We start from the raw sequence: 18,349 nt of genomic DNA on the forward strand, positions 1-18,349 counted from the left end.
TGGGAAAATAAAGGTACATTGCTTTACCTCTTGAATTGGTTCTGATTATTTGGTAGTGGTACCCTAGAGCACTGGGTTTCTCTAAGTAGAGAACAGAAACCAAGTAGCAATATCTCTGTGTGTGTGTGTGTGTATGTGTGTACTGACAGAATGTGGTCCACTGGAGAAGGGAATGGCAAACCACTTCAGCATTCTTCCCTTGAGAACCTCATGAACAGTATGAAAAAGATAGGACACTGAAAGATGAACTCCCCAGGTCAGTAGGTGCCCAATATGCTACTAGAGATCAGTGGGGAAATAACTCCAGAAAGAATGAAGGGATGGAGCCAAAGCAAAAACAACACCCAGTTGTGGATGTGACTGGTGATAGAAGTAAAGTCTGATGCTGTAAAGAGCAATATTGCATAGGAACCTGGAATGTTAGGTTCATGAGTCAAGGCAAATTGGAAGTGGTCAAACAGGAGATGGCAAGAGTGAATGTCGATATTCTAGGAATCAGCAAACTAAAATGGACTGGAATGGGTGGATTTAACTCATATGACCATTATATCTTCTACTGTGGGCAGGAATCTCTTAGAAGAAATGGAATAGCCATCATAGTCAACAAAAGAGTCCAAAATGCAGTACTTGGATGCAATCTCAAAAATAACAGAATGATCTCTGTTCATTTCCAAAGCAAACCATTCAATATCACAGTAATCCAAGCCTATGCCCCAACCAGTAATGCTAAAGAAGCTGAAGTTGAACAGTTCTATGAACACTTATAAGACCTTTTAGAACTAACACCCAAAAAAGATGTCCTTTTCATTATAGGGGACTGGAATGCAAAAGTAGAAAGTCAAGAAATACCTGGAGTAACAGGCAAATTTGTCCTTGGAGTACAGAATGAAGCAGGGCAAAGGCTAATAGAGTTTTGCCAGGAGAATGCACTGGTCATAGCAAACACCCTCTTCCAACAACACAAGAGAAGACTCTACACATGGACATCTCCAGATGGTCAACCCCGAAATCAGATTGATTATATTCTTTGCAGCCAAAGATGGAGAAGCTCTATACAGTCAGCAAAAACAAGACCAGAAGCTGACTGTGGCTCAGATCATGAACTCCTTATTGTCAAACTCAGACTTAAATTAAAGTAGTGGGGAAAACCACTAGACCATTCAGATATGGCCTAAATCAAATCCCTTATGATTATACAGTGGAAGTGAGAAATAGATTTAAGGGCCTAGATCTGATAGACAGAGTGCCTGATGAACTATGGACGGAGGTTTGTGACATTGTACAGGAGACAGAGATCAAGATTATCCTATGGAAAAGAAATGCAAAAAGCAAAATGGCTGTCTGAGGAGGCCTTATAAATAGCTGTGAAAAGAAGAGAAGTGAAAAGCAAAGGAGAAAAGGAAAGCTATAAGCATCTGAATGCAGAGTTACAAAGAATAGCAAGGAGAGACTAGAAAGCCTTCCTCAGTGATCAATGCAAAGAAATAGAGGAAAACAATAGAATGGGAAAGACTAGAGATCTCCTCAAGAAAAATAGAGATACCAAGGGAACATTTCATGCAAAGATGGGCTCGATAAAGGACAGAAATGATATGGATCTAACAAGAGCAGAAGATATTAAGAAGTTCTGGCAAGAATACACAGAACTATACAAAATAGATCTTCATGACCCAGATAATCACAATGGTGTGATCACTCACCTAGAGCCAGACATTCTGGAATGTGAAGTCAAGTGGGCCTTAGGAAGCATCACTACAAACAAAGGTAGTGGAGGGGATGGAATTCCAGTTGAGCTGTTTCAAATCCTAACAGATGATGCTATGAAAGTGCTGCACTCAATATGCCAGCACATTTGGAAAACTCAGCAGTGGCCACAGGACTGGAAAAGGTCAGTTTTCATTCCAATCCCTAAGAAAGGCAATGCCAAAGAATGCTCAAACTACCGCACAATTGTACTCATCTCACACACTAGTAAAGTAATTCTCAAAATTCTCCAAGCCAGGCTTCAGCAATATGTGAACCATGAACTTCCAGATGTTCAAGCTGGTTTTAGAAAAGCCAGAGGAAACAGAGATCAAATTGCCAACATCTGCTGGATCATCAAAAAAGCAAGAGAGTTCCAGAAAAACATCTATTTCTGCTTTATTGACTATGCCAAAGCCTTTGACTGTGTGGGTCACAATAAACTGTGGAAAATTCTGAAAGAGATGGGAATACCAGACCACCTGACCTGCCTCTTGAGAAACCTGTATGCAGGTCAGGAAGCAATAGTTAGAACTGGACATGGAACAACAGACTGGTTCCAAATAGGAAAAGGAGTACGTCAAGGCTGTATATTGTCACCCTGCTTATTTAACTTCTATGCAGAGTACATCATGAGAAACACTGGGTTGGAAGAAGCACAAGCTGGAATCAAGATTGCCAGGAGAAATATCAATAACCTCAGATATGCAGATGACACCACCCTTATGGCAGAAAGTGAAAAGGAACTAAAAAGCCTCTTGATGAAAATGAAAGGAGAGTGGAAAAGTTGGCTTAAAGCTCAGCAATTCAGAAAACTAAGATCATAGTATCCGGTCCCATCACTTCATGGCAAATAGACGGGGAATCAGTGGAAACAGTGGCTGACCTTATTTTGGGGGACTCCAAAATCACTGCAGATGGTGACTGAAGGCATGAAATTAAAAGACGCTTACTCCTTGGAAGGAAAGTTATGACCAACCTAGACAGCATATTAAAAAGCAGAGACATTACTTTGCCAACAAAGGTCCATCTAGTCAAGGCTATGGTTTTTCCAGGAGTCATGTTTAGATGTGAGAGTTGGACTGTAAAGAAAGCTGAGTGCAGAAGAATTGATGCTTTTGAAGTGTGGTGTTGGAGAAGACTCTTGAGAGTCCCTTGGACTGCAAGGAGATCTAACCAGTCCATCCTAAATGAGATCAGTCCTAGCTGTTCATTGGAAGGTTGATGTTGAAGCTGAAACTCCAATATTTTGGCTACCTGATGCAAGGAGCTGACTCATTTGAAAATATCCTGATGTTTGGAAAGATTGAAGGCAGGAGGAGAAGGCGACGACAGAGGATGAGATGGTTGGATGGCATCACCGACTCAATGGACATGAGTTTGGGTGAACTCCGGGAGTTGGTGATGGACAGGGAGGCCTGGCGTGCTGCAATTCATGGGGTTGCAAAGAGTTGGACACGACAGAGCGATTGAACTGAAACTGATGTGTGTACTCAGTCATGTCCAACTCTTTGTGACCCCATGCTCCACCAGGCTCCTCTGTCCATGGAATTTTCAAGGCAAGAATAACAGAGTGGGTTGCCATTTTCTCCTCTAGAGCAATATCTGTAATGGGCATGTAAGATCTGAATACAAAAAAAAAAATGTGCCACTTACCTCCTATTGCTACCATTTCTTCTTCTGTCATGCTGTCGTGCCTGCTGGGCACTGACAGAACAGATTGAAAAATGGAATAAAACAATGGCAAAGGAGGTGAAAAAGAGCCATGCTTTTAACTAAAGGCAAACTTTGAAGAAATCTAAATAAAATCATGATTAATACTCAGAGGCCTGATTTTGTATGAAAGAGCTCTCCACATTACCCTGGAAATCGCTCTCCTTATCCTTAATGCCATGCCACTCAATAAAAGCAAGTCCCTGGCTGAACAGGTGGCTTTTGGCTGGAAGACCTTTAAGATGGTTGTTAATCACAAAAGAATGAAATCAATTTCTTATCTCAGATCAAAGTAAGGTCCTTCAAACTTCTAGGCTATATAATTTCTCATTGACTTAAGACAGAGATGAAAGTGGTTGGCCTTGGCTTTTTCTTATGACCACTTTTCTTTTTTGTTTTAATGGCTTGAATAACAATGGAAGCCTTTCATTGTCCCAGCTTCCAGCTTCTTTCCTGCATAGTTGAGGTGGGAAGTAAGGACAGGGGAAAGATGAGAACGTCATTCAAAGGAAAATCCTATTTTGTTGTGGAAAGCTCTGTTTCCGCCATCACTGGAACAATGTCCTGGTTCCCACAAGGAGAAACCCCTTTGTACAAGAAAGTCTTCATAAACATTCTTTACCTCACGTCCTAAAAGCTTTGAAGTTCTAATGCCCATTCTTAGGGAGGCAAATCTCAATGCCACTTATCAGCAACAAGTCTCAGGGCCATCATAAGGTGTCATGCATGTTTACGCATTTTGCATGAGTCAGATGCTCATGTATTTTGATTCTTTTGATTCTGAGGACACTAAATGTCTTAGTAGTGAGGAAAAGAGTAGACTGAAGGGTGGGATGGGACAAAGATCCCTAGAGGAAGACAAGTTACTCAGCTTCTCCCCTCCTCTCCGTGGAACTCCAGGACCCTTTGGGTACTTAACGCTACATCTGGGTCTGGTCAGACTGAGCAGGCTGACTTCAAAATCAGCATTGGTTTTGATAGGGTTCTAGCTCAGGGTTTGGCTAAAGCCACTGTTCAATGAATCTCAATGCAACACTTATACCAAAACCATTCAGACTTAGTACATTTTACTGCAAAGAGAAGGGACAGGATTTGGTTTAACTGGATATGTGTTGGTTGGCCAAGATATGTGATGGAACATTCTTGGATCAAGTAGCCACCAGGTAAGGTCCAGCAAAACAAGGGACATGCTTAGCCAGAGCCTATGCATCAGCACACATATTGCTTAGTGCAAGGAGCTCTTAATAGCATGATGGCAAAGAGGCACAACAAGTTATCAGGAGCTTGCAAAGCCTGAAGTCTAAGCCTTATACTAAATCCCAACAAAAAAATGTAAAAAACTACCTAAATTTAATGTCCCATCACTTAACAAGTACAAAAGGTCATCTATTGTGGAGGAGTTAAACATGAAGCACAAAAGGGTATTATGAAATAAAGTTTTATATATAAGTTTAGCTTGCATGGGAGCTGTAAATTTGTGGACAATGACCTATGCATGCTGTCTGCACTGATAAAATATCCGTCACTGAGAAAGGATGGACTCTAAATTCTATCCAAGATTTTGTAGGCATCAGAATGTCCTTTGGTCAAGCAATGAATGGAGTGACCACAATGGTTATTAATAAACAGTCCAGATCTCCTCTCCTAATATACTGAAAAGGCTCTCCACATCCCCACTCCAGCTAGGGGTTGGTACAGTAATCCCAAGAAAACACTCCTTAGATTCATTTCTTCTGTATTTGACAAGATAGAACCCTTTGCACATACAACCACCCAGTTAGCAGAGTCTGGGATCTGCTAACAGCAGCTTTTCCAGATAGTTCATGTAATGGGGTGGGATAATCTATCTATTAATAGCTTGTGGCTCCCCAGGCAGGAAGTGGGGGCAGGGAAGATGCTCGGATACATAGGCTTCTTGGGGAAGAATTTGTCTCTCTGTCTTCCACCTTGGCCTAAATGGAAAGACAGCTACATGTCATGCTATCATTGTTGGTGAGATGACTAATCTAGGTACAAGTTCATTAACAGGAAGGAAAGTAAGAGGAACAAAACTATTCAAGGTTTTCTGGACCTTCTCCATCTGGCTTACCATGATGAATATCGTCAGCAGGCAGATGCTCATCGACATGATAGAGAAGCTGTCCAGGAACCAGGTACACCAAATCACCCTGTTGGAGACACCCTGATTTTTCAAGGTTTCCTTCAGTCTCAACTCCTTCTCCAAGACAATGCTCTTTACAGTCATGGAGACAGAGTAGATCCAGGCCAGCACCATGAAGATAGGGAAACAGCGGTTCAGGATGATCATAAAACTAAAGCAAGAGGAGAGAAGCAGAATAGTAGATTGTCCTGAACCTGGTGGAGTAAATGTTTGAGTAATGAAGTAATGTATTGAGAATGAAGCGCAGGTGGAGGGAAAAGGCAGAAAATTCTCCACTGGGCATTCAATGGACTTGAATCTTTTAATATATTGCCCTCTGTCCCTTTCCAAATTATATGTTAGTTGTTCAGTTGTGTCTGATTCTTTGCAACCCCATGGACTGTAGCCCACCAGGGTCCTCTGTCCATGGGATTTTCCAGGCAAGAATATTAGAGTGGGTTGCCATTTCCTCCTCCAGGGGATCTTCCTGACCCAGGGATTGAATCTGGGTCTCCTGTATTGGCAGGTGGATTCTTTACCGTCTGAGTCACTAGGGTAGCCCCAAAGGATTACTTTTTTCCTTAGAGCAAGTTGGTAGCCTTTTGGTTAGCCCTGATGAAAACTCTGTGAGTAAAATGTGTAAATAAAATTGTACTATGTATATTACACAGCATTCTTTATAAGATCTCAGTTAGCTTTTTGGTTAGTACAGATGAGTTCTCTCTATACATAAAACATGTCAATTAAATCATACTATATATGTTATATAGCTTCTTATAAGATCTCCCAGGAAAGGACTGATAATACAGGATGTGACTGGAAGAGATTCGTGCTAACTGATGTTGAAGTCCAAGAAGATGGACCAAGGGAACTGGTTGTGGTGAGATCATTAATTGAATTCACAAGGGTTAGGCCAGTGAAGCACTGCCTACCCTGGAGGATCAAACCTCAGTCATACAGGAAGAAGCACAAGATAACTAATCACTGTGGCACTTTTAGAAGGCAACTGCCCCACTGACAAATCAATCAGGAATTCAATGGTCACCGATTCCAGCAGCCTATACTCATGGAGGACATTCATGGATATTCATTCCGGCAAACAGGGCAAATTTAGTATTCTGGAATTACTCTAGTGTGAACTTTACATGTGTTTTCCATACACTTGACCTTGCTAGTAAAGCCCTTGAGGTTATTATCTATTGAGAACTGCTGGGTAACACAGTAAGGGCCCAATTCCCGGGTGGGAGAGTTTCACTGAGATGGCCCTAGGAAGTGAATCATACATTCATAAAGTCTGCCCTTCTGGGACCTGCCACCAGAGGGCTCTCCCACATTGAATGGCCAGAATTCCTGCCTCCTCACTGTCTACCTCAGTTCCCTGCCACTCACTCCTATTCTGATCTTTAAAGTGGAACTGGGCTTTTGCTCCTGGTTCCATTTCCCATTTCTGCCTATTGTCCAACCCTAAACTGACTGTGAAACAGCCCCTGTTATCTCTTTCAGTCTTTTACAGAGCTGAGCAAGAAGAACTGATTAGACTAAGGTGTTACACCCATACGGGGTTTTATTTTTACAATTCTGGCCAGCTGGCAATTTGACTCTTCTTTTCTTTAGGCTGTGCACATTTTTCTCTTCCCTGAACCCCAGAGACCCACATATACACTATGGTGAACTTGCCATTTTTTTTTCCTAGGAGTTGAATCCCTAAGCCAATTGCAGATCTCTGCTCCCGTCCTGGGACATTTCTGCCCCACCCACCACAGTAAATGAGCCCTCCCAGCCCCTTCTCCCTCTTTGTCCCTCCCTCCACCTCTCTACCTCCAAATGCATGTTCAGAAAACAGTAGGATACTTGCATGTCTTGCTAATGGCCAGCAAAAGTACAGGCTTGGGGGTGGGGTGGACAGGAAAGGGGGTCCAAGCTCATCCAACACCCCCTTCCCTTCTCATGAAGCACACATCATGGGAATGTTAATTAGGGAAGGAGCTGCATTATTCCAAGGCTCCTAGGAACCGGACCTACTTGTGATGCAGAATCCTAATTTGCTGTTTTGGCAATCACTGGCCAAACACTCTGACCTGAACTCTTTCACATACCAAACATATTACATAGTGGAAATTTTAAAAGCCTGTGTTCCCTCCCCCAACCTCACTTTCTCTGCTTTAATTTTCACCTTCCCTTTTCTACCCATAACACCAACTCCTTTCTCCCACTTTACTTACCCATCTGGCCCTGCCTGCAGCTGAGGGGGCAGGGCATTCTCCCTGAGATGGCCCCAGGAGCCAAAGAGATTTTTCTCCAAAGAGATTGAAGCCTGGGGAGCACCTCCCCTTCATCCTACCCCAGAAACCTGATTAGCTTGTCCTGGAGGGGACCTGGGACCTCCGACTCACGAGTCATCCACGAAGCAGGGGTAAGGCATCTGCTGGAGATAGATTCCAACTGGAACCTCCTCCCGGGCCTGACTCCTTGTGATCCCCTGTTCAACCATGTCCTGCAGATAGGCAAACCCTCCCCAGATGTATCGGAAGTCTTCCACAGGATCAGCTCTGGGGCCGGAATCCCAGTACCTGAGAAGAAACCAGAGAGAGGGACAAGGGATGTGGATGCGGACGGACAGGACAACTCACTTGTTATCAGCACGAGGGGACTTGGCATTCACTCTCCTGAAACTCTCTCCGGAACTTTTCCACATTCTCTGATTCTGTTTTCTAGGTCAAAGTTTAAATCTCAGTGATGAATATTAGCCTCAGCATGATTTGTAATGGCTTTCATTCAAGGACTCTATTTTGAGCTTTACAAATATCTTTCTTCCTCTGATTTAACTTAATTTTTACTGATGTATAGGCTGAGCCCAGTTTCAATCCCTTACTCTGTAACAAATGTAATTTCCCAGTGACTCTGGTGAAACCTCATTTGCAGGATCTCTGTGAAGATAACCCAATACCTAGAGATTTTCATCTCCAAATTGATCAAAGGCCAGCCAAGGACAAGTGCTGAGGTGAGGAAGTAAACACATGTAGCTGAATTTGCCTGGTCCCACCAACTAGCAGGGTCAACTGTCTAGCTTAGTTCTTTGATATCAAATGCTTTTCTGTGCCTTCTGTCTCAGGAGGAGATGAGTGGCCTGAGCCCACAGGAGCCACCTTTCCTTGCCTCATACATCACTGGCGATTGCCAGGGCCTTCTGAGATCTCCTGAAGCATCACCTGTCTTTGATCTTATTGGTTTTCTCCACCACATCTATGTCCATTCGGATCTTGTACTTCACATGGGGCGGTAAGGAACTGGTCCAGGGGTGCATGTCCGGAAATACCACTCCAGCCCAGAACCTGTTTTCCTCCAGCAGGGACAGGGCTCGCTGAGTGAGTTGAAATTCATCATCATAGCTTTCAAACTTATCCAGGATCAAGCACTGTGGATAATCACAAAGGTTGAGAGTCTGAGGAACAACCAACCGCAAAGACTCAATGGCAAAACAGGGCAGAGGATCAGGGCTGCTGCCCCAGTGGATGGGTCAAAAGCAAGAAGACTTATAAACTTGCTGTTTGCTTAACTCTGGGCTCTGGTGTCAAGTTTTCAATGTGTGTAGATTTAGGGGTGAAAGGGAGCTTAGAAACACTGACTTGCTCTCATCCCTGCAGATTTAGTAAGGACTGCACAATTGGGCTGTCCAAGGCTGTCCAAACATGCAAGTCATCAAAATGACAAAAATACTCCCAGCTCTCACTCCCCAGTACATGGAGTCTAGGGAGTGGGGTCACATCAGATACAAGCTGCTTTGAAGATCAGAAAGCCTGCCGATAAAAGAGTTTTAAAGGGAGACAGAAACAGTCCCAGCGGTGAACCTTCCTGCCTCTCTGCAAACACACAAGGATGGCCAGCTAAGGGAAGAATGAGGAGGAAGAGAGAAAATAACAGAAAACCAAAGGGATTTCATCAGAGAAATCATTTCCAGTTATAATATTATGACAGGTAATGAGGATAGAGAAGATCTCCTAACCTGTCTTTTTCTTTTCTCCCCCGGAAGAGAAAAAAAATCATTATCTAGAAAAGAGCAGAACTAAGAATTTCTTTTAATTTGAATATTGGGTGTTGTCCACTTTTATAGATTTGTTAAAGTGTTGTACTGTACTTGGTTGTGTTTTTTCCTTAATCTCCTGTTTCTATAATACACTGGGGTTATTGTGCGATGTTTCTTTCTTAGTATGTAACTCACAAGAGGTCAGCTGGCCTTGCTTTGATTAATCTGTTCACGGAATACTTACTGAGAGCCTGCAAAGTGCCAGAGCCTGTTTGGCTCCAGGGATACAAGGAAGAAAGATAAAATCTCTTCCTGAAAGAAACTCCAGACCTAATGAGGGAGAGAGTTGGTGTAAGCCAACAGTCAGAATGCAGGTTCTGGTGAAAGCAAGCCTGGGGTAGTCAAGCAGCCCAGTGGTAGAATGAGGCTATCTACCTGGAGGGGGTCCTGGAGGGCTGCCTGGAGGAAGAGACTCGAGTAGGACGAGAATAAGCAGGAATTAGCCAAGGGAAGAAAGCAAGGGAAAGGTCAGCTCAGGCATGGAGAATCGCTCACCGGATTTCTGCAGACCTCTGAGAACAGAATAGAGATCCCTTCCTCTGGTGCTTTCAAACCACTATGGAGATTTCAAAAGACAACTATACTCAAGTTCCACTCCAAACAATGAAGTCAGATTCTCAAGAGGCAGGACCAAAGCATCAGTATTTTGTCAAACACCCACACCCAGGTTGTCCTAGGTTATAGAGAAGAATGTAGGTGAGCAGAGGTGAATGGTGAGAGGTGTGTACTAAAAAGGCAGGTGGCAACCAGGTCAGTTGCTCTGCTGGGTTTGCAGGGTGATTGGCCAACTGAGAGGTTTCATGGGATGCAGGGCTTTCCATGCTAAAGTCAGGAGTTTTCCTGGCAAAATTCTAAAAAGCCACAAGAAACCACTGTGGGGCTCTAAGCAGAGGTCTGACATATGAGATTAGATCATGTTTCTCAAAGTACACTGGTGGTGGGAAGGGGAAGCTGGAAGCCTGGTTAGAAGGCTGTTGATGTAACACAGGCTTAAAGGAGCACATTAACTCTCCCACAGAGCCTCGTGAGTGGCCTGGAACCCTAGTTTTATTGAGGAGGAGACCTGATAGAGGTCACATAGCTAGATGGTGGCAGAGTCTGGATTCCCATTTTTCAACTCTAGGTCCAGACTTCTTCCCACACCAGGAGCCACTGGTACAGCCCAATCTACAGGCTTCCATGCGCTACGATTGTCTCATAAAGTAAGAGAGCATGCTTGGATGGGGGAGGGTTAGGAGGAGAATGGATACACATATATGTATGGCTGAGTCCCTTTGCTGTTCACCTGAAACTATCACAACATTGTTAATCACCTATGTGTGTGTTAGTCGCTCAGTCATGTCTGACTCTTTGTGAACCTATGGACTGTAATCCACCAGATTCTTCTGTCCATGGGATTCTCCAGGCAAGAATAGTGGAGTGGGTTGCCATCCCCTTCTCCAGAGGATCTTCCTGACCCAGGGATTGAACCCAGGTCTCCTGCATTGCAGGCAGATTCTTTACCATCTGAGCTACAGGGATAACCCAATACAAAATAAAAAGATAAAAAGAAAATAGAGCATAGCTATTACTTATCTATTTTAAAATAATAATATCTCCCTTTAAAAAAAAATCAGTTTGTCAAGTTTAGGACTGCACATATAGAGTTTTAGTATTGACAAATAGATTGAACTTGAAATTAAACTTCCAAAATAAAAAAGAATATTATTGGGGAGATGGGAATTCTTTGCAGTGTCTTGTAGCTGTGACACACACACAGAGAATAGTCTATCAATTCCCTCATAGCATCACAAGGCACTTGGACAGAGGAGTCATAGAGGTCTTATGGTCTGATGTCTTTGCTTTACTAATGAGGCAACTGGTATCCGATGGGCAAAGGTCCTTGTCTAAGGTCAATATGGGTCAGAAGCAGAATATGGATCCATGTCTTCAACTGTTAAGCCTGAAGGGTGGTGCTGGTCCTTCACATTCCTCTAAGAGCAGCCGCAAAGTGGGAGAACAGAATTCCTGAGCAAGATCTCTTGCTTCTGGTCAATAGAGCAGCACTGTCCAGCAGCACTTTCCACCACAATGGAAACGTTCTACTTCTGCCCTGTCCAACATGGTAGCCAGGAAGCACACATTGCTATTTTGCACTTGAAATGAAGCTAATGCATCTGAGGCACTGGCCTTTTCACTTTATTTAAATTTAAATAGTCACATGTGACTGCTGGTTACTGTATTGTTAGCACAGCTCTAAAGATAGTAAATTTCCGGAGGTCAGGGGCCATGTCTTGTTTACTAAGTCTCTGTAACAGTATTTCCTCATGAAAGGGGCTTAATAAGTGTATACTGAATTGAGTTAAATTTAGAAGTCCCAAATGCTGCAAGAAATATAACCTTACTACTGTGAGTTTTGAACATAATCCTATGCACCTGAAATCAGATGATAAACTGGGAGAAATTAGTGAAAGGTGAATTTTTGGTATAATGTTAACAAGAGTATAACTCTCATTAAAGCAAAAAAAAAAAAAAACAATAAAAACAAATACATTTTAATAACATGACTTTCTGAGCAATCTAACCCATGCTCTTTGAATTTTCCTTTCATGTCTTAAAGGGAAATCTATAGTAGAGTAGAGTAGTGCTGGTTTTTCAGTGATATTGTTCAGTCCTGCCATGACCTGGGCTCCATTCTGGCTGTTTTATCAGGCAGCTGATTCGCAGTCATGTTTCCTGCTGTGTCTCTCTAGATTGGTACTCTGATACTCTCTGGAAAAACAAAACCTAAATGGTTCTCACTCATTTTTACTCTGAAACATTTGACCCATTTTCAAACTTAAATTATCATCTCTAGAAAGATGGTACAGGGTAGTGTTTGAATGCCATCCCTACTTTGCTATTTGCTAACCATGTGGCCTCTCTTTCTCTATTTGCAAAATGGAGATGTGCCTACCTTATAGGTATGTTCTAAGGATCACATGAGTGTGTTTGGGAAGGGCCAACCACTGCCTTCTGGTAAGAATAACAGTTGATGCTTAATGAAGGCTTACTATGTACCCAAAACTGGTCCAAGGGCTTTGCTTGTATTAACCCCTCAAATCCTCCCAACCACTTTATGATGATCACTCCAAGCTCTCTTATGAGGCAAACAAGTAAACTTCCTCCGGAAAGAACCTGTGTGTTTTAACTATGTAGGATCCTAAGAGTGAGTGACTGTTAGTTGTTCAATCGTGCCCGATTCTGTGTGACCCCATGGCTGTAGCCCACCAGGCTACTCTGTCCATGGGATTCTCCAGGCAAGAATATTGGAGTTGGTTGCCATTCCATTCTCCAGGGGATCTTTCTGACCCAGGAATCGAACCCAGGTCTCCTGCATTATAGGCAGATTCTTTACTGTCTGAGCCACCAGGGAAGACTGTAGGATACTAAACTATTTCACATATAATGAGGACTTGATCAATACAATTTTAATCACTGTTTTGGCAAAATATCTTCAAAGTTAAAAGAGTCTAGTGGCATTTAAGCCCAGCCATTTATAATAGCTGTTTGTCTAGGAAAGAAGACAGTTATTTTAAAAAAACAATATGGCTGGGAACACAATCCATCCCATACTTATCTGCAGCACCCCATCTGGTTAGAAGTATGCTATGGACAGAAGCCAAAGCTTCCACCTGGGCAATAGGGGTGGCGGTGGGATGGATCCTAAGCCACTGGTGTTCACTAGCTTGCTCATTGGCCATTAGTTGAAAGTCAGACAACTCTATCCAGAGGAAGGTCTTATGAAACTAATCCAGAGGTCAAGGCAGAGCAGCTGTGGAAGCTGGTTTGGACATGAGTCAGAGGTCCCTAGGTCATACCCCGAGGTATGATTCATAATGTATCCTTGCATTCTCATGGGGAGGCCACCTGCCTCACAGCAAGTGACCTCATTCCCTACTGGTACTTACTCTGGGTTCCTGAAGTTAAGATCTTGACTAATGAACATGTATACTCATGTGAGTAGGTGCATGAGTGTGTTTGGGAAGCAATGGTGAATGACTACACCCTTAACCACGGTCATAAATTTTGACACATCTGGTCTGGTCTGGTTGGCTTGTAAGTTAAAACATAATAGATTCCAATGAGACTGAAGCCACAGAGTCTGTTTATAAAAGCTCTTTGGTTCTAAACAGAGAGAAACAGTGTGATCATGGATGTTGGGAAGAATATTGTAGGTAGATAAGAACTGGCTAGTGAGAGAGGCTCAGCAGAAAGATAGCATCATGACTAGGAAAAAATTCAAAGGGCATCTTCACTAATTAAAAAGACAGTGTCTCCAGGGTCTCATGGCTATAGTCTAGACAAATTTTACAACCAGAGTTGAGAATCTCAAAGAGAATTTTTAGAATGCCCTGTGATAGCCAAGGGCAGTAAAGCAAGAGAAGAGGTTTCCTTGTCTCATTCAGTTTCCAACTGCTGTGGCCAAAATCTGGGTGGCAGGGTCATTGCCATTTGAAGTCTACACAATCCCTACCATTCCTTGTTGGTTGTTTTGCTGATTCTCAGCAGGAAGCAGAGTTCACCCTGCCGGAAGAGGTGTGGCCCTCTCCAGGGCAGACAGCTGTGTTCAGGACCTCTGGAGAATGCAGTCATTTGTTTATACAGCTAAGTCAAACACCACCTTGGGAAAAGAAGCTGCAGTAGCAGCCGGCTTCCTTCTTCTACCGTGACCCCTCCAATGCTAATTCAAACACATTAAGTAATAAATAAATTAAATTATCTCTCAAGTGGAAAACTATATCCAGTAGAGGCAAAGAAAGAAAGAATCATTCTCTTGGCTTGAACTTGATAATCAAAGGGGACTGGTACTCTGTGCTGACCTTTTTTGACTAACATGTTCAGGACGTGTGAGGGATAAATCTTCAGGGATAAGAAAAGCACTGCACCCTTAGAGATGCTGGCTCTACAACCTTGTCTCTTACATCTTTAACTTCCACACTCAGGCCGAGAATAAAGTGGCTGATGAATGCCTCAAGTGGTCCTGCTGGTGTTAATGTAGATACCTGGGGTTCCTTTTGAAAAATGCCAGTGGATGTGGGCAAACATCCCAGAATGAATTTCCTGGCAGATCTAAACCTTAACACTCAAGATTTGTTTCTCCCCACATGGAAAAAGCCACTGGATAAAATAGCTTTGGGCTGTTTGTGTTGGTTGGGATGGTGAAGTACAGGCCAAAGGCACTGCAATAAATTTTATCTAACACACTGGGCACCATGAACAGACCTCTGAAATGTTCAACTGTAAGAAGTGCGGAAATGCACCATGACTGGAAAACAAAGGAAGAGGAAATGCACAGCTGTTTAAAAATGTCTGTTTCTAAAATAAATACAATAATGAAACAAATAAAAAGGTCACGTTGGAGCATGAAGACTCACACTCCAGCAAAGCCCCCAGGTGATGCTTCCTGTGTAGCTGGGTTCAAGGAGAGAGAACAGTCTGGCTGACTGCAGGGCACTTTAGCTCTCAAAGCTTTCTTGTTTAATCATTCCAACAACTTTGGGAGGTGAGTGTTATCATACTTAAAATATTTAATAAGCAACAGAGCCGGGCACTGACTGTTGAAAGCATATTCCAATCACAAACACCCAGTCCAGCCACATTGGTAAATGCTGCCCTAGCTGTAACTTCACTTACCATCCTTATTTTCAGCAGGCAGGGGAACAATATTGCCTGAAATCACAGAACCAGTAAGTGAGGGCAAGATGAGTTTCAGCAAAATCTCACTGGGCAGTGTGGGAGCTGAACAGAAGCAGCAAGAGACCAGAGGCCCAGAAACCAGCTAGGAGACTTGTTGGTACTGGTCCCTGAAAACAGAGGCCATACATGCAGAGAGTGAGGAAGGGGGATTTCAGAGACAGTTGGAGGATAACTGACAGTGCTTGGAGGATTTGTGACATTTTGGATTTGTGCAACTTGTTTCTTTTCCGTTAGATTGAACTGTAGCAGCTCTCTGAGATACTACCACTATGAAGGCCTTGGTAGCTCGGTCGGTAAAGAGGTTCGACCCAGGTTCGACCCCTGGCAGGTGAGTTCTTTAACCACTGGTGCCACCTGGGAAGCCTCTAAACCTAGCTATTTCCAAGCAGAAAAGACTGAAAAAGAATAGTGTTTGCTATCCTGAACTTTACAAAATAATTACTGTCCTTATCCAATTGATTAAATGGGCTTCCCAGGTGGTGCTAGAGGTAAAGAACTAGAGTTCGATCCCTGGGTCACAAAGATCCCCTGGAGGGGGAAATGGCAACCCATTACAGTATTCTTGCCTGGAGAATCCCACAGACAGAGGAGCCTGGCAGGCTATGGTCCATAGTGTTGCAAAGAGCTGGACACATGCATCCAACTCATTATATAATTTATCCAAACTTACTGAGCTCCCTACTAATGTGGCCCCTATGGTAGAAGAAAAAATTTCCTTTTCACAGCCAGACAGTTCTGGGTTAGAATTCTGAAGCCATCTCTCATCTGCTGTGATGTATTAGGCTACCAGGTCTTTAATTCTATAAAATGGTAACAATTATGCCCACTGGGCAGGCAGGAGTGTTGCACGAGATGACGTGTAGGGCTGTCCAGCACAGTGGCTGGTCACAGCAGACTCAAACACACCTTCCTTCCTTCCACCTATGACTCAAGCTGCCCCATCCCCGACCTGTGTTCTCCTTCCTTGACCCAGTTCTATGTTTCTGAAAGACTGATGAGACATAAAATAAGATCATTGTCCATAAGCTGTTTGTGATTCAGTTCATGGCTCTTGAAATAATATGCTTTCATGCTGTAGACTTTTGTACCCTTCTGGAATAATCTGGCAGTCCTGATTCTAAACCAGTTCACAAGGTTAATATGAACAGTGGCTTCACATCCCTGGTTAATGCTTACATGAAATGAGAAAAAGGGACATTCCTCAGATGGCCTGTGGTTCAAGGGTAGACATCCTTGTGGTTCACAGCAAGAGCTGCCGTGCATCAAATGGCTAGGTGCCCAACCCCCTCCAGTCTCATCCTCACAGCCACTTGGAAAGGAGGGCACTGCCAGCCCCACCTAAGATGTGAGGAATCAAGGGCAGAGAATTTACACACAGGCTTAACTAATCGATGGCAATGAGTGAGTGCCATCGTTCTAAGTGCCTTGCACGCTTCACTCACTTCATCCTCAACAGCGATTCTGTGAGATCTGTTGTGTTATTACCTATATTTTACAAATGACAAAATTGAACCTTGGCAGATAAAGTAGGTTTCCCAGAGGGATACAGCTTATAAGCAAGATCCAAGGTGTTTATCCTCACTGGTGGGTGAGAAGCTTCCCCAAGCAGTGAGTATTTCCCTTCTCCAGGTGATCTTCCCAACTCAGGGATCGAACCCAGATCTCCCGCATTGCAGGCAGATTCTTTACCAGCTGAGCCACCAGGGAAGCTGACCTGGATCAACATAATTTATGTTTTACAGTATTTTTTGCTGAATTTTCCTGAAATGATTTTTTTTTTCCTTTTCTTTTTTGCAATAAGCAGGGAAGTAGGCTTTGAGTCTGGCCCAGAAGTTCTCAAAGCTCCCTAATGAAAGTCATATTACTGAAGAGAGGAGAGACTCAGTCAAGCCTTAAACAGCCTGTGCAGGAACACGCTTGCTGCCCTGTCCTGGAGAAGTCCTGCAGCCATTGTGAAGGGGTTTTCATGCCCTGTCTGCTTCTGAGGATAAGAACTGGGGAGTTTCCAAGGCTCTGCCAGACTTCCCAATTCCAAGGCTCTTCCTGACTTCCCAAAACACAAGGACAAAAACAGAACATCCCAGGACCAGTTGCAAGGATCAGATTCTTCTTCACTACTCTTCACCCTCCTCTTCTCTTTTCAGGTCACTGGTCCTCACTTTTCCTCCCCCCACCACCCGAGGGCAGGAAGATCAGAAACCTCAGCACAATTACCTGCTGGGTTTCTGCCACCATCAAAACCCCTGTTAGGAACCCCTGGGGCAGGCCACTAACTGGTGACTATCCTAGTCTTTGCTTAGGAGCACTTGGCTGGGCTAATGGAATTGCAAGTCCTGGGGACATGCTGGTGGCTGTGTTAGATGAGATTACAGCTTTGTAATCCCTGGAGAAGCAGCAGGAGGGGCTCAGTGGCTGGGCCTAATTTCACTAATTCCACTCGCCTCCTGCCAAGCAGTAGTTCCTGCTTGTTTGTTTGTTTGTATTTTACTAAAAAGTTAATATTAAGTGCTTACTAATTGCCAGGCACTGTCTTAAGTGTTTTGCAAGAATTAACCCAGTTAATTCTCATAACAAGCCTATTAGATAAGTATCAATATGTCCATTTTACAGATACAGAAATTGAGGCACAATTAGCAGGGATTTGAACCCAGGTGGTCTGGTTCTAGAAACTAAATTCTTAACCATCTAATATATATTAAGTATCTATTTGGCATCTGGTACTATATTAAGCACAAGATATGTGGAAAAACTGATCTTTCAAGAAAACAAGCCCTTTACATCACTATGCAAATATCAAGTTAAACAAAAGATAAGAGGTATTCTGATAGGACCTCACAAAAAACTTTGAGACCCAGTGAACTCCATTCAGCAAGAATAAACGAATAGAGTGCCTCTGTCCATAACCCATCCAAAAATCCTGCCTATATTATAACCACAGTGGCAGATGGGGG

The 18,349-nt window shown here is 43.3% G+C and overlaps 1 protein-coding gene across 4 annotated transcripts in view; it reads right to left on the reverse strand.

The window, feature by feature from the left end:
- The window catches only part of ABCA4 (ATP binding cassette subfamily A member 4), a 149,354-nt gene that overhangs the window by 78,706 nt on the left and 52,299 nt on the right, over positions 1-18,349 (reverse strand). For all 4 annotated transcript variants that reach the window (XM_069598218.1, XM_069598207.1, XM_069598229.1 and 1 more), the window contains 3 exons: positions 8,806-9,011; positions 7,990-8,166; positions 5,546-5,768 (listed from right to left, as the gene is read on the reverse strand). In XM_069598218.1, coding sequence (XP_069454319.1) covers positions 5,546-5,768; positions 7,990-8,166; positions 8,806-9,011 — 606 coding nt within the window. The remainder of the gene's footprint in view (positions 1-5,545; positions 5,769-7,989; positions 8,167-8,805; positions 9,012-18,349) is intronic.

Source organism: Ovis canadensis, chromosome 1 (assembly GCF_042477335.2).
Source record: "Ovis canadensis isolate MfBH-ARS-UI-01 breed Bighorn chromosome 1, ARS-UI_OviCan_v2, whole genome shotgun sequence".
Taxonomy (NCBI): domain Eukaryota; kingdom Metazoa; phylum Chordata; class Mammalia; order Artiodactyla; family Bovidae; genus Ovis; species Ovis canadensis.